Source organism: Bufo gargarizans, chromosome 2 (genome assembly GCF_014858855.1).
Source record: "Bufo gargarizans isolate SCDJY-AF-19 chromosome 2, ASM1485885v1, whole genome shotgun sequence".
NCBI lineage: Eukaryota > Metazoa > Chordata > Amphibia > Anura > Bufonidae > Bufo > Bufo gargarizans.
In genome coordinates, this window is record NC_058081.1 from 329,409,753 (window position 1) to 329,429,232 (window position 19,480).

Genomic DNA, 19,480 nt, shown 5'->3' on the forward strand with positions numbered 1-19,480 from the left:
TCACTAACAAGCATTCATAGGAACGCTCATTAGCAATGATCTGCTTGTGTAATAGTGCTGCTGATTATCCTATGAATGCTCGTTCAGCAGGCTATCTCAATTTTTAAGCAGGCTGAAAAATCATTGTTTGGCAGCGGCAGATCGTGCTGTCTAATCACACTCTGCTGCCAGCAAATAATGATTTTTTATGGGGATGAGCGACGTCATCGGGGCGGACTGGGAACTTAAAATGGCCCTGGAAAAAATACTAAAAGTGGCCCCATATGCCATCAATGTCAGACAGGAATGGATCACAGAGGTGTGACCTGCACCTATCTCCAGAACAGGCCCCACAAAGTGAAGGGGGAGTAGCCGTGCATGTGGCGCCACTGTCTGTTCAACACTACAGGAGTTCTGAAAAGTATTCCCATTGCAGTGAATGGAGAGCACACCATGCATGTTTGTATTCTGGAGATAGGAGCAAACCCCATCTGACATATCCTAGAGACATGGCATCAATGTCTGAGGTGGGAATACACCATTAAATAAATAAATCAGATTTGTGACAGAAAATCCTGAATACACCACCAGGGAAATCTATGGGACCTTACTGTACCTCCAGGACCTCATATGGAGCATGGTGGAAGCAATGAGAAAAAGGCATACTGCAATACATGTAATTTATTTCCCCCCAGACTCATGGACACATAGGGAATTTTAGTGCACTTTATGAACCGTTGTAAAGGTCCATGCACATGGCATTTATGTGTGTGTGAGGCCTTAATATGGTCTCTGCAGTTCTAACCAGCCAGTACATGTTATACTGAAGCTACTGCATACTGTATGTCCCAATCAGATTCCAGGTTTCATCTTTCCTGAGCGTGTCTTAAATCAGAAGAGGCAATCTGATTGGTAGGCATGGGCAACAGTGACAGATCGGTTTAATGTACAACTGCAACTGTATACTTCTGGGGTTTTCTTGGCTTTTTTCTCTTTAATCCAATATATGCTGTTCAAAAATATACCCACAAGCTGCCATTGACTTCTGATGATTAAAAAGTTACCCTTTCACATATACCCTTTTGAGGTTCTGGTAAGCAAAATGGCATGTGTTAACTTCTTATATGCCCGAACAAAAGAAACTTATACAGAAGGTTCCAGGGGTAGAGATGAGCGAATGAATTCTAAACAAATAAAATTCATTATGAATTCCACAAAATTTTTGATATACAATGAATCCATCCCACACAAATCCATCAAAATGATGCCTGATATTTTTGTGCAGTGTGTTTTTAAACCAAGCTGTTTATTCACGCCAGCTCGTGAATAAACAGCTTGTGACTTTTTAGGGCAATTGGGGCACTTTTTATTCTGGTCAAATTTATTCTTCCAGCGGATCAAACCAAACTAGACCCAAAATGAATTTTGGGAGATCTGCTTATCTCTTTCCGGGGGTTATATCATATGGAAGACAACAGATGAAACCTCTGTAGGCCTCAGAATGGAACTGAAACTGTGACACCCCGTAGCATACTTATCAACATTTTGTTCCTGAATTGTAAAGTGCTGTGGAATATTTTGGCGCTATATATATATAAAGATTATTATATTATTATTGGTAAACTGGGGGTATTTAAGCCTCATTCCCTGGCACACCCCAGACTGGGATTGGACATGCCCAATTTGCAAAGATTGTTTCTTAACATTTCGTACAAGCTGGGTAAATTCAGGACCATTGGTGGAAGAAAAATAGCTGTGGATCAAACTGTCACGTAAGTTGTGGCCCCATCTATATCTGATCTGTGGATAGTCCCCTACTATCTCCCCTAGATCAGGGTCAATTTTTAGAATCTCCCAGTGACGTTGAAATATTTGTCTCACTTGTTTTGATTCCCTGTCATAGGTTGTGATGATGCATAACACTTTGGCGTCTTGGTTTCTGGACCGATTGGGGGGGAACCCTCCTTTTTTAATATTTTTTTTTATATTTGTGTATCACAGTGGTGTGTTTTATTTCTAATATCAAAGTAAAAGTTATGTTTTAATACTGACACTCTCCCCTTGTGGGCTGTTCAATTGCTTAAATTTGGAGTGTTTAATTGAGCACATATACTTTAGAGCTCTTTTTGTTGACACTATTTTGGTCCTTTAGTCTGACCTAGGCCAGAACTATGGTGTGAACAGGACCTTACAACACATTTTATGAATGTGACTCATGTAGTGTTTAGAACAAATGCCAGAAGATCATGTGCATTGTTAATTGTCAAATTTCCCTGTATGAATGAGCTGTAAGTTTCAACAAAAAACTTTAAAAAGTTGTGTGTGAACTCCATGCATATGGTATCAGGTTAAAATGAAAAGTCTAGGCAACTATTAAAAACGCCAATTTAAAGCTGCTTTAATTAGAGCTCAATTTCTGTCTGGCAGCTGGTTGCAAATTGCAGCTTGCTTTGACCATTGCTTCCCAGTTCACTCAATAATCTCAAGCATAAGGCAGCTATAATGTAAAGGTCACGCAACAATACCTCTAATGTTATTATGTTACTTCTCCTCTGTCAGACCAGGATAGCAGCACATGGTTGACAATTACTTTAAACTCATCAATGATAGGACGGTGCTAGTTTCAGTTATCAGATAACCATAACATGTGGCAAGGATATTGAATACTGCGACCATCACAACACTGGATTACAGGATTATATATTGTCTCTTTCTCTTGAGTAATAGCAGAGACAAGCATTCCGCTGTCAGCAAGTATACATTTTATACCCCCATTGTCTGAACACTTAGGGTCTTTAAAAAGGTGACTACTCCATTGTTGCTACACTGCATGAAGAGCACAATAGCAGCCCTCTCCTACCAGTCCACCTATCATCCACTACACTACACCTTAATTTCCACAATCCGTAAAATGTAGGTTTAGTTACATGATAAAATACAGTATGTATTGAAATGTAAGGCTCTGTTCATACTATGTCTTTGTAGTACATTCAGCACATACCAGTGTATGTAGCAAAAAAAAAAAAAAAAAAAACTTTAAGCGGTTTTCCCATTTCCATCAATATCCTCTAAAATAATCATTTATGAAGGTGGCTGTAATTTTTGAATATATTTCTTTTACCTTTATTGCACCTATCTTCTGTTCTGGGCTGTGGTCACATGACCATGTCCATGCAACTCTTTCTTATTTTCTGTATTGTTACGGTGTGTCCAGGAGCAAGAGCTTTGATCTGGTGCTGTACATGTACGCCACTCTGGATTAAAGTCCAACACCAAGTGCCATACATGAACAGTGCTTGGCTGTTAATCTTTTCTGATAATTGATTCATGTAAATGTGCTGGTAATCAGCAGCCAATCAAAATAGTTTTTTCAGATGAGCTAATCATTTACACGCCATAAAATCTCAACATTTCTCGGTAGAACATGGCCCTATGTAAACAGGGATGGGCTGCCAAAAACAATTAAACTGTAAGGGAATGAAAAATCGAAGTAATGATTATTCATCCATATCCAGTAGTGATCATTGCTACATGTCAATGCAGCTACGGAATGAGCAATGACTGGGAATAAAGGTTCCTTTGAACATTCATTCCTAATTATTTCCCACTCAGTGTACCTTTAGTCAGAGACAAAAGACCCTGCAAAGAGCATCTCTCCCTCTGGACCTACTGTTAGAATGGGACAGGTGGATTTGGGTCTCTGTTGTAATACTCCCACTGATCGAGCCTTCATCCAATGTTGATGACTGGTATTCTACTTTAGATAATAATTGCCTTAACACTCACTGTAGGATTGTGTATAATTAATCACAATGTTATCTAGCTATTATTACTGTGTGTAAATGACCTATACAAGTCTTTTTCAATTTCTCTTAATCACATTCATGGTAATTAGAATCCTAGTATACTTTAGCAATGAGTAAACTGGAGCATTTTTGATCACTAGCATAGCCAGTGATCAGGTGCTAGCATTCAATAACACCTCACTTACACAGCAATTTTTTGTAAGCTTCTTTTAGCATCTTTTGGCGTGTCTTGATTTTATATAGGGAAATATGTACCGCCTGTAATGTTACTACAGAGCAGTGTGTAAAGAATGCATTAGTAAAAAAATGTCAAAAAGTCATAAAAAATAAAATACACATTGGCACTTGTTTTTTTTTCAGAAGGACTAAAAGACCAATGGATGTATATAAGACTATAATGCTAGAAAACTAAGGGAAATATCACTCCCAGAGGTGTCATTAAAAAAAACTTCACTGATCCAAAAACACACCTGAAATATGGAGTTTATTATGGACTGGCGTTTTACATGGGCCTACGATGTCCCCTGCTCTGCCCGAAGATGGGCCTAATTTATGATGTGGTACAGGCCTCATGCTCTGGCCGTCTGTGTGCTTAGACTAAAATATACAGCAGCTAAGATATTTCTGTTTTCTTTTACCTCAGAAATCTGCATAAATGAAGATAAATATGCTGGGCCCTGATGGCCCAGCCTTCTTTTAGGAAAGTTGTGAGGGAGGTATAGAAATGGCACTTACAACAAACTTTTATCACAGTGGTGTTTAAAAAAAATGTCAAACACAAGGTCTGTGACATCAGAAAAGTGGTATAGGGAGAATGCTAAATCCCCCCTTGTAAGGGAAACCAGCCTTATTGTAGAGCCCTGGTGCAAAGATACTTTGGAATCTGAACATTTGTGGACATTTTTCCCTATTACTGCTATGAAAAGCCATCAACTCTATATTGCACTTTGAAGGGTTAACTTGCACTATGATTTAAGCCATTGTTTACTCTTATACTGGTTTATATTGTTGATTTATCCTGTGTTATTGTATTTGCATTGTAATATATCCTGTGTCATTGCACTGTATTTGCACTGTACTGTGTAAATGGTTAATGCACAGACAGTTAATGCTGAGAGACTTTCCAGCTTGTTAACCGAGAAGCTAGTAATTTTCCACAGTTACCATAAGGGACTACGCAGATCTATGTTTTGGAGGGGAAAATCTGATATCGTGAACTTTTTGAACGTTTGTCTCATAGAGTTTAGCTCTGTGAGACAATTGCTTACATTTGGAAACTGCTTAGTCCTTCCCATTGACTTGTATAGCAGCACAATATAAGTCTATGGCAAACTTGAACTGCAACATTGTTTCTGCTAGGCTGTGCTTCACTCCCACTAGAAGTCCCTAGATCAGTTAAAAACTGTATGACAGTAGATAAGTCAGAGCCAGGTTTGCATATAGAGACCAGTGAAAAATAGGATAGAAACTATCAGACAGAGCGAGTTACCAGAAGAAAACGGTGAGGCAAGGATACACCATCAGAAGACTGAGCCACAGACCCAGGGCCACCAGCCCTTTGGACAGGGTATAAGCCTTCTGAGAGAGAGGAAAAGCTAGCTCAGGCCTTTCCTCAGCACAGAGCCTTCTTCTAACAGAAGGAAGACTTGAGAAGCCAGCTCAGTGCCTTGTCTGTATTATTTTGCACTTAAGTTCCTCAAGTAAAGAAACACACTGATTTACTGAAAACCCTGACTGTCTGGATTTATTTCCCATTGGGTTACACCTCACCCTACCATCCCCTTCAGACAACAGCAACACTTGTCCAGAGTAGTGATGGACGAACATCTGTCGGGACGGTTCGCGAACACGATCAAATGTTCGTGAACCACAAGTTTGCGGCGGGTCCCATTTTTATTTTAATGGCAGGCAAACCTCTCAGCTCATATTTACAGCCAAGAAATAATTACTAGAAGTGCACAAATAGTCCCACAACATGGACAGTGACATACCAGATGTATTATTTTAATTTGCGATCTGGATTAATTTTTTTTTCCAATGCAAAATATTGGCAATATAATTTTTGTGTACGCGCATGCGCAAATGCACTATACAGTACCCAAATGCACTATGAAGAAAGTATATTGGTTTATAACACCCCACTTCAATCATTTTTTTTGGGGGGGACTGGTATATCACAATTTATAACATTGTACAAGGAAGGCAATCCATTAGAACAGTGGTGCCCAACCATTTTTCGTCTGAGGGCCGCACGAGACATGGTATAAATTTTGCGGGCCAGAACCAGGTAGCTTTGCCAGAAAGAAATGCAAACACTGTGAGGGGGCACATATGAGCATTACTATTGTAAAGGGGCAAATATCTGGGCATTACCTCTGTGAAGGGGTCACATCTGGGCATAACCACTGTAAAGGGGTCCCATCTGGGCATGACCACTGGAAAGGGGTCCCATCTGGGCATGACCACTGGAAAGGGGTCCCATCTGGGCATGACCACTGGAAAGGGGTCCCATCTGGGCATAACCACTGTAAAGGGGTCTCATCTGGGCATAACCACTGTAAAGGGGTCCCATCTGGGCATAACCACTGTAAAGGGGTCCCATCTGGGCATAACCACAGTGAAAGGGGTCCCATCTGGGCATAACCACAGTAAAAAGGGTCCCATCTGGGCATAACCACAGTGAAAGGGGGACCATCTGGGCATAACCACAGTGAAAGGGGGCCCATATGGGCATAACCACAGTGAAAGGGGTCCCATCTGGGCATTACCACAGTGAAAGGGGTCCAATCTGGGCATACCCACTGTAAAGGGGTCCCATCTGGGCATAACCACAGTGAAAGGGGTCCAATCTGGGCATAACCACTGTAAAGGGGTCCCATCTGGGCATAACCACAGTGAAAGGGGTCCCATCTGGGCATAACCACAGTGAAAAGGGTCACATCTGGGCATAACCACAGTGAAAGGGGTCCCATCTGGGCATAACCACAGTGAAAGGGGTCCCATCTGGGCATAACCACAGTGAAAGGGGTCCCATCTGGGCATAACTACAGTGAAAGGGGTCCCATCTGGGCATAACCACTGTAAAGGGGTCCCATCTGGGCATAACCACAGTGAAAGGGGTCCCATCTGGGCATAACCACTGTAAAGGGGTCCCATCTGGGCATAACCACAGTGAAAGGGGTCCCATCTGGGCATAACCACAGTGAAAAGGGTCCCATCTGGGCATAACCACAGTGAAAGGGGGCCCATCTGGGTATAACCACAGTGAAAGGGGGCCCATCTGGGCATAACCACAGTGAAAGGGGTCCCATCTGGGCATAACCACAGTGAAAAGGGTCCCATCTGGGCATAACCACAGTGAAAGGGGGCCCATCTGGGTATAACCACAGTGAAAGGGGGCCCATCTGGGCATAACCACAGTGAAAGGGGTCCCATCTGGGCATTACCACAGTGAAAGGGGTCCAATCTGGGCATACCCACTGTAAAGGGGTCCCATCTGGGCATAACCACAGTGAAAGGGGTCCCATCTGGGCATAACCAAAGTGAAAAGGGTCCCATCTGGGCATAACCACAGTGAAAGGGGGCCCATCTTGGCATAACCACAGTGAAAGGTGAAAGGGGTCCCATCTGGGCATTACCACAGTGAAAGGGGTCCCATCTGGGCATTACCACAGTGAAAGGGGTCCCATCTGGGCATAACCACTGTAAAGGGGTCACATCTGGGCATTACCACAGTGAAAGGGGTCCCATCTGGGCATTACCACAGTGAAAGGGGTCCCATCTGGGCATTACCACAGTGAAAGGGGTCCCATCTGGGCATAACCACTGTAAAGGGGTCCCATCTGGGCATAACCACTGTAAATGGGTCACATCTGGGCATAACCACTGTGAAAGGGGTCCCATCTGGGCATAACCACTGTGAAAGGGGTCCCATCTGGGCATAACCACTGTGAAAGGGGGCACATCTGGGCATAACCACTGTGAAAGGGGGCACATCTGGGCATAACCACTGTGAAAGGGGGCACATCTGGGCATTACCACTGTGAAAGGGGGCACATCTGGGCATTACCACTGTGAAAGGGAGCACATCTGGGCATTACCACTGTGAAAGGGAGCACATCTGGGCATTACCACTGTGAAAGGGAGCACATCTGGGCATTACCACTGTTAAAGGGAGCACATCTGGGCATTACCACTGTGAAGGGGCACATCTGGGCACTACCACTGTGAAGGGAGCACATCTGGGCACTATCACTGTGAAAGTGGGCACATCTGGGCACTATCACTGTGAAAGTGGGCACATCTGGGCACTATCACTGTGAAGGGAGCACATCTGGGCACTATCACTGTGAAAGTGGGCACATCTGGGCACTATCACTGTGAAAGGGGGCACATCTGGGCATTACCACTGTAAAGGGGGCACATCTGGGCACTACCACTGTGAAAGGGGGCACATCTGGGCATTACCAATGTGAAAGGGGGCACATCTGGGTATTACCACTGTTAAGGGGGCACATCTGGACTTTTTGTAGTAGTAATGCCCTCTGTGCCCCCTTCACAGTAGTATTGTCCTCTGTGCCCCCTCCACAGTAGTAATGTCCTCTGTGCCCCCTCCATACTAATAATGTCCCTTGTGCCCCCTTCACAGTAATATGCCCTGACACACACACCACAGTGGGTGCCTTTTTTTTTTTTTTTTTTACTGAAGCAGCAGCAGGCTCAGCTCGGCTGCAGTGTACACTACAAGGCACACAGTTTTCAGGAGGACTAGAGAGGAGCTGGCTCAAGCGAGTGGCTGCAAAAATGGAAAGTTTTTTCCTACCTGGAGGAGGGTGAGCTGCGGCCGGCGGCAAGCACAGAAGTGAGTGAGATAGGTGCGTGCACACTTCCTGACTCAGAGCACGCACGCTACTTCATAGGTTGATCCCCCTGCTGCGGCCCTGCCCACATGACCTCCCCTTCTCTGTCTGTCACTGCTGGCTGCGCTCATCCCGCCTGAGCCATTCAGTTATTGATTCACTGAATGGCAATGGCCGGCCGAGATGAGCGCTCACACATAGTTCGCTGCCTGATGCCGGCGGCACTGCACGGGCCGCATGACACAGCTTCCGCGGGCCGTAGGTTGGGCACCACTGCATTAGAATATACATAAAGATAAAACATAACCTTTAATAATTTTACCATGAGGGTCCATTTACACGTCCGTAAGTGTTTTGCAGATCTGCACCGGCAATGTGCATTCAGCAATTTGTGCACCGCACATCGCCAGCACTATAATAGAAAATGCCTAATCTTGTCTGCATTTGCGGACAAGAATAGGACATGTTCTATTTTTTTGCGGAAATGGAAGCACAGATACGGAAGTGTGGATCCGCAAATGCGGATGTGGACAGCACATTCCGGCCCATTGAAAATGAATAGGTCTGCACCCGTTCCGTAAAATTTCGGAACGGATGTGGACCCATTTTGCGGACGTGTGAATGGAAACGATATCCCTCAAAATGAAAATAAATTAAATTATTAAAGTTAACCAAAAAGCATAGATGTAGTAGGCAATAACAAGTGCTCGGCGGCACCAAATCATATGTCCTACCACAATCTGGGGGGGTTCCAGTGCACATCGATGAATCCAGGAGGGAAAGCTAAAAAACATCTATCCGTGTGCTAGATGATAATGTGGTATTGAAGGATAAGGTGGGCAAAAACTGTTCCTGATATTGCCCTACAGGGGGGTGCTATTCTGGCCCTGATAGCCTAACCACAGACCACCCGCCCTGATAAAAGCGACCAAGTCCAGAACCTTACCCTATATAAAAATGGCCCTAGTAAGCCCCTAGCCCCTGACTTCCAGGTGATCACTATATAGATCTATGTGTTTTTGACTCATTATAAAAGCATATTATAAGAATATCGCACATATCGATAGAACACCTTTACTAGTGCTTAAAATGACTTTTGTGGTCCTATTACCTAGCGTTTGGTGTCCCTAACACATAGGGCAGTCAGTCCAGGAACGAGGATAGGGAGTCTCCACCATCAGGGGACGTCCCTGGGCTGAAGTCTCATTCAGGGTGAATGTAGGGACAGTTTAGCTTATTTAACATTCCCCCGAATACTGCCATATGTACACCAAACCTCTAAAGCCATACTATCGGTCGGCTATCCCGTATAAATAGTTTTTATCATTATATAGTATTAGTTTCACATTTTTTCACTGGTGAATCACGAAGGTAGTATAATTTTACAAGAAAAAGTAATTAAAAGTTATGTTTTAAAGGGTCATCTCTGCTGGAACACTGTAAACTTTATGATCCTTCTATATATTGTCTATTGACTCAGCTGGACATTTACACAGCAACCTCTCCCTACACTGGCAAAACACTGAATGTAAAATGATGGCCAGATCAGGTTTATTTATAAGGTAGGGGGGGTGTCCATGTGCTGAAATGCAGGGCCGTCTTTAATATTGATTGGACCCTGGGAAAAAATTTACTTGGGCCCCCTGGATCCCACCTTCCCACACCTTAGCAGGCAATCACGCCCTCCACCACAACACACACACAAAAAATCCACACACCTGGTAGAGTACAGTGAATGACTGTAAATACTTCCAGTTCTGAAGACTCCACCTGCTCAGGATCAGTGCTCTGGGCAGCTGTGCTCAGGCTGGAAGTGGGCACCACTCTGCAGGAAGGAGACCAGGGCTCGGCTCACCCTAGTTTTACAGTGCACCCCAGCACCCCACAGTATGTAGTATAGCACCCTATAGTATACAGCACCACACAGTATGCAGTATAGCACCTCACACTATACAGTACCCCACAGTATATAGTAGAGCAGTATTGCAGCCCACAGTATACAGCACCCCACAGTATACAACACCTCACAGTATACAGAAGAGCAGTATAGCACCTCACCGTATACAGCACCCTAAACTATACACTATACAGCACCCTACACTATACAGCCCCCCACACTATACAGTACAGCAGTATAGCACTCCACAATATACAGCACCCACAGTATACAGTATACATCCCCCACAGTATACAGTACAGCAGTATAGCACTCCACAATATACAGCACCCACAGTATACAGCCCCCCACAGTATACAGGCCCCCACAGTATACAACCCACCATAGTATACAGGCCCCCACACTATACAGCACCCCACTATACAGTAGTTTACAGTATATTAGCATAACAGCCCCTGTCACCTTTTTCTGATGTAATCTTCACAAAAAAAAGCTCCACAGTTAAGGCAAACTTCTACAGCAACACTCCTGGTAGAAAGGACCTTGATGACCTCATAGCCATGTGACCAGTAATATTGCTAGGTTACTGGTCACATGGTGATGATGTCATCTAAGGTCCTAGAGAATCACAGCTCTCATAGTACGCAGCCTGGAGTGCCGGCAGGCATGGCATGGCAGCACCCCCTGTGTAGCTGACAGCCTGACACCCGGGCAGTGGCTAGCAGGGCTCAAGAGGCAGCTGCCTTGGGCCCCCCAGGAGCAACTGGGCCCAGGTATATCACACCCCTCAGTATATCACACCTATCGATAGCACACCTATACCAGTCCAAGGACTTTTGTGGCCCTATTAGCTAGCGTTTGGTGTCCCTAACAGTCTGTCCCTGCTCCACAAAGCAACCTATCCCTACACTGGCAAAACACAGAATGTAAAATGGATTGGGTTCTGTTATAGGGTTGGGTGTGTCATTGTGCTGAAACGTCTCAATTGGCTGTCCTGTCCCACCTGATGGATGTGTCATGGGTCAAAGTTCGGCGCAATGCAAAAAAAATGGCGCATGTGAACATCGCCATATGTTTGCATGCTTGGCAAATCGGGAACGAGCAAAATTCTGTGTGAAATGACCCCCGGGCGAACCGCAAGGCCATCTCTATTTGTCAGTCGCCAGGACTACGGGATTAAAAATGTAATTCCACTGTTTCATGTCCTGGAACAGATGCTGGTAAATCTGGCTAGTCAAGGGACTGGAGACGTGGCCCCTAGATCTCCCAAGGACATGAGCCCTGTGGGGGCTGAACTGGAGGAGGAGGAGAACATTGGATTGCAAGCAATGTGTAGCAAAATGGGTGTTTTTTCTACTTAGGTGACAAAAGAGGAAGAGCAGCCAGAGCATCCTCTCGCAGGTCTGACCGGGGGGCCCTCAGCGCTCACATTCCTCTGCCATGGCTGCTGTGGCAGGTTGGGGAGGTAGAAGCAGTTCCAGCTCCATCAGCAGCAACTTGAGTCTAGAGTCAATGATGAGCATCTTTCTTCACCTGCCTAGTGAAGAAACTACTCACCAGCAGCAGCAGCAGCTAGTCCTGAAGCAGGACCTGAACCAGCAGGTTGTGGCTTACTTGGGCAGCAGAAATATGAATCAAAGCTCTAAATCTGTTTAAGCTTTACTAGCACTCCAATGACAAATAGGCAAAGAAGGGCCCCCTAATGATGGGGGGGTGTAATTATATTAAAACGTAAGTTTTAATGTTGTCTAGCAATAGAAGAATAATATGACTCACTATAATACACAAACACACATACATTGGGGAACCAAGTATAGTACCCTGGTTGCTGGTAAAGGAAACAAATCTGCTCCACCTAGTGAAAGGTGTGAGCAGTCCTACAAGACCCTTGTAGACAATGGGATCAGTCAGGGAGGGTATCTATGAAGCAATGGGTGTACACCGCATGGAAAGTCGCGATGTTGCTTGGTTTCTATATAGTAGATGCGGAGCTTGCCCTGTATAGCCCTGCCAGTTGGGAAAGGGGCTATTTTACTTCTGCCTATCTATACAGGGCACCCGCCCCGAAAGGGGCGACCCCGTCCGGATACCTGCCCCTATCTTGGACTTAACCCCTGAGTCAAAAAAATTGCCAGTTAAAATATGCTTCCAATGACCTCCCAGGTGGAGCAGATTTGTTTCCTCTACCAGCAACCAGGGTACCATACTTGGTTCCCCAATGTATGTGTGTTTGTGTATTATAGTGTGTCATATTATTCTTCTATTGCTAGACAACATTAAAAGTTATGTTTTAATATAATTACACCCCCCCCCCCCCTTTAGGGCCCCTTCTTTGCATACTTGGACAGCACCCTGCCACCTTACATTAAAGATCTGCTGGACTACTGGGCAGCCAAACTTTATTTGTGGCCACAACTGGCAGAGTTTGATGCTGCTGCTGCTGCCACCTCAACATTGTCATTGTGCCACCCTGTGGCCTCCTCCTGATGCTGCTGCCGCCACCTCAACACTCTGTCATTGTGTTACTCTGTGGCCTTCTGGTAATTCTGCTGCCACCTCCACACTCTTTCATTGTGCCACCCTCTGGTCTCCTCCTGATGCTGCTGCCAACTCAACACTCTGCCATTGTTCCACTCTGTGGCTTCCTGATGCTGCTTCCACCTCACCACTATGTCATTGGGCCACTCTGTGGACTTCTCATGCCGTTCCCACCCTCCCCACTTCATGACTATTTTGCCTTTTGGCCTGGCTGACATCATCATTTTTTGACCCTTCTTCTGATCTGTCAGAAGAAAGGAAAAATGAGACGTACAATGGATCCTGTCTATGTAACAGCTGTGAGGCCTGCATGACATGGTCCATATTTTGCATCAGAATTGGCTTATAATTTGGTAGCAAAAAGCAGGAGTGGGTTCAAAACACAGAAGACATGCAAATATTCCATTCACGTGTCATCTCTGTTTTTGGATCCACTCCTGTTTTTTTTGGGCTTCAGTAATACTGATGGATTACTGACCAAATGCTGACCAAGTGAAGGCGGATGCTCCACAGACAGGATACGTTTTTCTGGGGTTATGGTTCTGACGGATCAGAGGAAGGGCAAAATATTCAGTGTCGCTAAACAAACTTACTGTTGACACCCTCTCCACTCTGTCGGGGGGGGGGGGGCTCTACTTGTATAAGCGTTTAATAGAACAGGTTCTGAAGACATCTATGTGAATCAGCTGCTGACGGTATAAAAGGAGTGTGCTTCTTCTTGACGCTAACATTGACCTGTAAGTATGAGTTCACACTTGAGTTATTTGGTCATTTTGGGCCCAGTAACTGCCCTAATAAGTAAAGTGTGCAGTGATTCTAAGAGCCACGCCTGTCATCTGCATGTCATACGGACTCACAGTGTTATTTCACTACCACAGCAGAGTCCCTATGCGTGTTACTGCAAGGCACAGTGTTCTACACCACTATACAGGCTCTCTGCAGCCAGGAAATAGCAGGTTTTTTTTAACGCGATTCACCACAAATAAATTCTGATCTAACCAAATTTTTCCGTCGCCAAACCGGCTGAATCGAATTTTTGAGGAATGCGCTCATCTGTAATCATAATCAGAATTGTGACATGAAAATCCAAATTAGTATTTATGCAGGGGATTCACTTTTATAAAACTGACTTATATTTGTACATTTGAACCAGAATAAAAAATCATGATAAAAAAAAGAAACATAAAAAAATGACACGTAAGCTCAGTGTGGAATGTTAAGACCAGACACTGTGTAGGGAGACAGTGAAGCTAATTTGATTTCACCTTACGTCAAAAATAAATGTACTGTTAATGACTCAGTGCTGGATCTGTAACCATGACTAATGCCACAGGACCATTAATAAGAGGCTGACAACAGCTACAGAACTATTTCCAACTTCAAATGAGAATTGCTGATTTACACAGTCATCAGAAAATGATTCAACCTTTCTGTTCACCAAAAACTATTTTACTGTTTTATTAGTTTTAAGTTTGCACCGCACTGCTCTAGTGTTACCACATGCCCTCGGCTTTTAGGGCACTTTCACACAAACCGACAGTCACAGGCTGCATGTGCACAAAAGATATGTATGCGGTTTAACCACCATATTACCTAGAATTGTTTTGGATTTAAAACCACAATTTTCACATGTGATTTTACATGCAGTGTAAATGTGGGACAACTGTATAAAAGAAAAATGAAAGATGAAGCATGCTAGCTGCATATACTGTTTTACATACATTTATAGCCAGAAACAGCATGGTGACCAACATTCACTAATGGAGACACCCCACTTTTGGCATACGTTTTTAGATACATTTATTAAACATGTCTAAATCATGGATGCCCAACCTGTGGCCCTCCAGCTGTTTTAAAACTAAAACTCCCACCATGCCCTGCTATAGGCTGATAGCTGTAGGCTGTCCGGGCATGCTGGGAGTTATAGTTTTGCAACATCTGGAAGGCCGCAGGTTGGACATGCCCTGTTAGATAGCATTAGTAAATGTGGACCAATGACTGTCAATGCTCTATGTCTAGTATTGCAGCCCAGTTTACTTTACCAGCTATGTCCACCTTCAGGGACTGTCTGGCCAGACCCCCCACGTTGCCGGACCTGCAGAGGAAAGCATGCTCACTCATTCCCCACCGCTGTGTTCTTGCTCCTTTGGTCTAACTTTTGTGCTCTGGTCCCCACTGGTAAACTTCCTGTTTGACTCGGATCACGTGGCCTTTGCAGGCAACCATTGGCCACAGTGTGGAAATGACCCCATGCATCACATTATTTGAATAAGCCTTTTAGATTATATATTTTATATGAAAGGCCTGAGCAATTTAGCATTTTTAACGTATCCCCACCCTGAAATTAATATATGCTTTATACAGCTTTAAATAATACATGCAAAATGTTTAAAAGACATACCTTCTTCAAACTTAGTAGTAGCATTACATACTTGCTCTACTCCTTCTCCTGCAGAATTTGAAGCTTTGACAGTGAAGTAATAAGTGGTATTGGAGAGAAGATCTCTAAAGGTGTACACGGTATCAGTAGGCAAAACTGTGGTAGTGACACTCTGAAATGTTAGGATGTAATGTGTTATTATCCCATTTGGTCTTAATGGTGGATCCCACTGGACAAGTATAGACTGCCAACTGGTTGCTACACAGTGAATATTCTGGATGGAATCTGGACCTTTAAATAGATACAAAACTTATGAACTTTATTGGAAATATCTCAAACAAAACAATTACGATAAATATTATGCTCAATCATACAAATACAATACAGTAAAGAAAAACACAGTAATATTATCTACTTATCCATCATTCCTCTACTAACACAGCTGTTGTCCACTCTTTCCTCCACATTTGGTGGATTCGAGTCACGGAACAAAAGCTCTGCATTGATAATTTTATTTCTTTTGTAGACCACAAAGAGATGTAAAGTGAAGCTCCTGGGTCCCCACCACCATTAGCCACTTAAAATTCTATGTGGCAGAGGGGCTATAAGGACCCCTCAGGCAGAAGAAATTGACCAATGCTGCTACTTCTACACACACAACAGTTGCACATCTGAGACCACAATATCCAGGCCCAAGGAATTGCTTTATACATTCATACCTAATGTCACCTTCTGTCATAACACTTCAGTTCTTCATGTTTTTAGCCATTAAGCATGCAATGACAGATGACCTACCTCACTGAATAACAAATATATATGCTAAATGTATAGTCTAGTGAAATATTTGACCATTGTGTTAGAAGCCATCCCTACGTTCACATGTAGCAGAAGACTTTCCTATGAATTTCATCCTTTGCATTCGCTAGCAGATACTAAATGTGAAACCTACCAGTTTTGCTATATTGTATTGTAGCAATACCTTTTATTTCTTAAGGTACAGCATGTTTTCTCTACAGCTGGGCTAAACTGATTAAAAGGCTATGTTTACTACAGATATTAGGGGGATTTCAGACTACAGCACCATGGTAGAAATTATTTATGTGGCTTTTAGGGTATGTTGCAGCATGCCCCCTACTTTACAGATTCATTAATGATTTATGTTGTGGATTACACAATCTTCATTAAAAGGGTGGTTATCGCTAGGATATGCCACAAATGTCAGATATGTGAGAGTCCCACCTCTGCTCCAGTCTCCAGAACGGAGCCCCCAAAGTAAAGGGGAGCACACCACGCATGCGCGGCATTCTGTCTAGTCACTGCTATTTCCGCAATTCCCTTTGTACTGAACAGAGGGAGACAGCATATGCACAGCTGCTCTCCCTTCACTTCAGGGGAGCCAGCTCTGAAGATAGGAACATGTCCCAGCGGTGGGACCCTCACCTGACATTTGTGGAATATCCTTGTTAAATGCCATAAATGTTGAGATGGTATAACCCCTTCAAAAAGTGGAAATGCAGCTGTAAATCCACATGTAATGGTAGAAAATTTCTGCTACATAATATGAACAAAACCAAAAGTTCAAGACTGAGGCTTGTTCACATCTGTTCTAAGTATGTGTATTACAGATGACTTTTTCAGCCTCCGCTAAGTTCTATCATTTCAGCCATAATATGCAGGCTGTTAAGAGTTTTACATGTGTATATCGCTTCATTTAATAAAACTATGCATTATGGAACAAATCATGCTACATTTTTAGACAGGAAGACACAATGACAATGCATGCATTTTTAATTCACAGAAAATCTTTTGTGAATCATGGAAGGAACAACTAGATAATACATTCATTTTATACCATACAATTATTGTACTTACCTGATTCTTCAGTGGTAAAACTAACAGTGTTGCTGAACTCATTTCCATTACCGACTTTTGTGAATGCAGACATACTAGCTAGATATGTTTTGAAAGGTTCCAAGTTAGTAAGCATTCCTTCAGTTTGATCACCAGATATATTCTGCAAGCAGAAGCAATATTCAGATAGGCTTTATTATTATTGCAGAAACCATGCTAAAGTGGATGCCTTCTTTATTACTTTTAACAGTCACAAAGGCTAAATAAACCCAATATTCTAATGCGTGTCCCGGCTCTCCCGACTCATGGAAGATGTCAGAGAATAAAAGAATTGGTGTTGTTGGAAATTTTTATTACAACTATCCATATTTTCCGCTTTATAAGATGCACTTTTTTCCCCCAAAAGTGGGGGGAAGGTAGCAGGCAGGCTGGCAGTGCATGTCACTCACTCAGTCAGTCACGCTCCATTAATGAAGTGGGCAGAGCAGGAGCGTGACTGACTGAGTGAGTGATGTGTGCTGCCGGCCTGCCCGCTGCTTTCATAGTGAGTATGCGGTACAATATGCGGCATTAAAGTCTCACAGTGAACATGCTAAAATCTGTGAATGCAGTTGTCCTTTCTTAATACCAACTATACATCTCTTTAACGTGTATTTTTTTCTGTTGTTTTGGATTATAGTATAGTGTAAGGACAGGGATGATAAACATCTTAGTAACATATTTCATTAGGGAAAGATGTTTCTTCCTTTCTTCTAAAAAAAACAGGGCGTAGAGAGTCTTCTTATAAAAGCTCTAACTGAGCATTGCTAAAGAAGAGTCTGCCTTCAGTACTGAGTGCTAAAGACGACCATGTGGAACATACAGAGGCAGACTTCTCAGCCTGCCACTTATCTCCCTATTCCAGCCGCTGGTTCCCTATATTGTATGTGCCCTCTCTGCATGTGTCCCCGGAAAATGTGTATGCTCCTCTCTTTCCTGTGCTTCCCTGTTAGCTACTAAGAGCAGAAGAACCAAACTGGTGTGGTCAACGGTGACAGTAAGTGTACCATGTTCCTGTAAACTGAATGTCAGTGTTAAGCATTGGCAGTCCCATTCTTCTTTCTCATCCCTGTGTTCAATAACTAATAGGGAAGAGAAAGGTGAACCAGACTGTCAGTGCTTAGCACTGACAGTAAGTGTACAATGTCCCTGAATACTAAAGGTGCATTTAGATGCTGCAAAGAGCAGCCAATTGTCAGGAAGGAATCATTCCTTCCCAACAATCAGCTGCTAGTTATAGGGGTTATAATAATAATGACGACCTATCCTTGGCCTCTTCTAACAGCTGATTCCCGGGAGTCGTACCCCCACGATCTGATATTGATGACCTATCCTGAGGATAGGTCATGAATATTATTTACAGGATAACCCCTTTAAGTGAAGGTGAAGATCTGATTTCACATGCAGTGAAGTACAAACAGTGGCTACTGCTATCTTTCCTCACTATACAAAATCATTGTTCCTGGGCAGAAGAGTGCTGATTAGACAGCACAATCTGCTGCCCGGGAATGCTGATTGAGGTGTCCGCACCTCAGAGCATTTCGCTCGCTCACCAAGTGATCTGTGGCAATTTTAGACGGTCAGATTATCGGGAAAGAGTGTTCTTTGGATTATTCATTCCCGATAATCAGCCTGAACATTTGGCCCTGTAAATCCAGCTTTACTCTCAGTGCTAAGCACTGGCAGTTTAGTTCCCCTCCATCTTCCTTTTAGTTAATAAGCAAAGGGAGGAGACAGCAGAAAGGGACTGCCGGCACAGTGTTGACAGTGGGTATATAGTATACACAGTCAGTGCTGACTGCAGCAGCTCCATGCTTCTATCTCTTCACTGCACTGAGTAACTGAAGGCCCCTTTACACTGGCCAAGCATTGGCCAGATAATTGCTAACAAGCATTCATATAAATGCTCATTAGCAATGATCTACCAGTGTAAAGGTACCGCCGATAACCCGATGAACGAGTGAAATGCTTGTTCATTGGGTAATAAGATTGTTTGTGCAGATGCCTGAATCATTGTTTGCCGGCAGCAGATTGTACCGTCTAAACACAGTCTGCTGCTGGCAAACAATGATTCTGTTTGGGGATGAACAAAGGCATTAGCAATTGCTCCTCCCCATACTGTGGAGGAGAT

The 19,480-nt window shown here is 43.6% G+C and overlaps 1 protein-coding gene across 3 annotated transcripts in view; it reads right to left on the reverse strand.

Moving 5' to 3' along the window:
* PTPRQ (protein tyrosine phosphatase receptor type Q) overlaps positions 1-19,480 on the reverse strand; it is a 530,509-nt gene that overhangs the window by 150,489 nt on the left and 360,540 nt on the right. For all 3 annotated transcript variants that reach the window (XM_044280555.1, XM_044280554.1, XM_044280553.1), the window contains exons 43-44: positions 17,332-17,473; positions 15,481-15,750 (exon numbers count right to left, since the gene is read on the reverse strand). In XM_044280555.1, the coding sequence (XP_044136490.1) occupies positions 15,481-15,750; positions 17,332-17,473 (412 nt within the window). The remainder of the gene's footprint in view (positions 1-15,480; positions 15,751-17,331; positions 17,474-19,480) is intronic.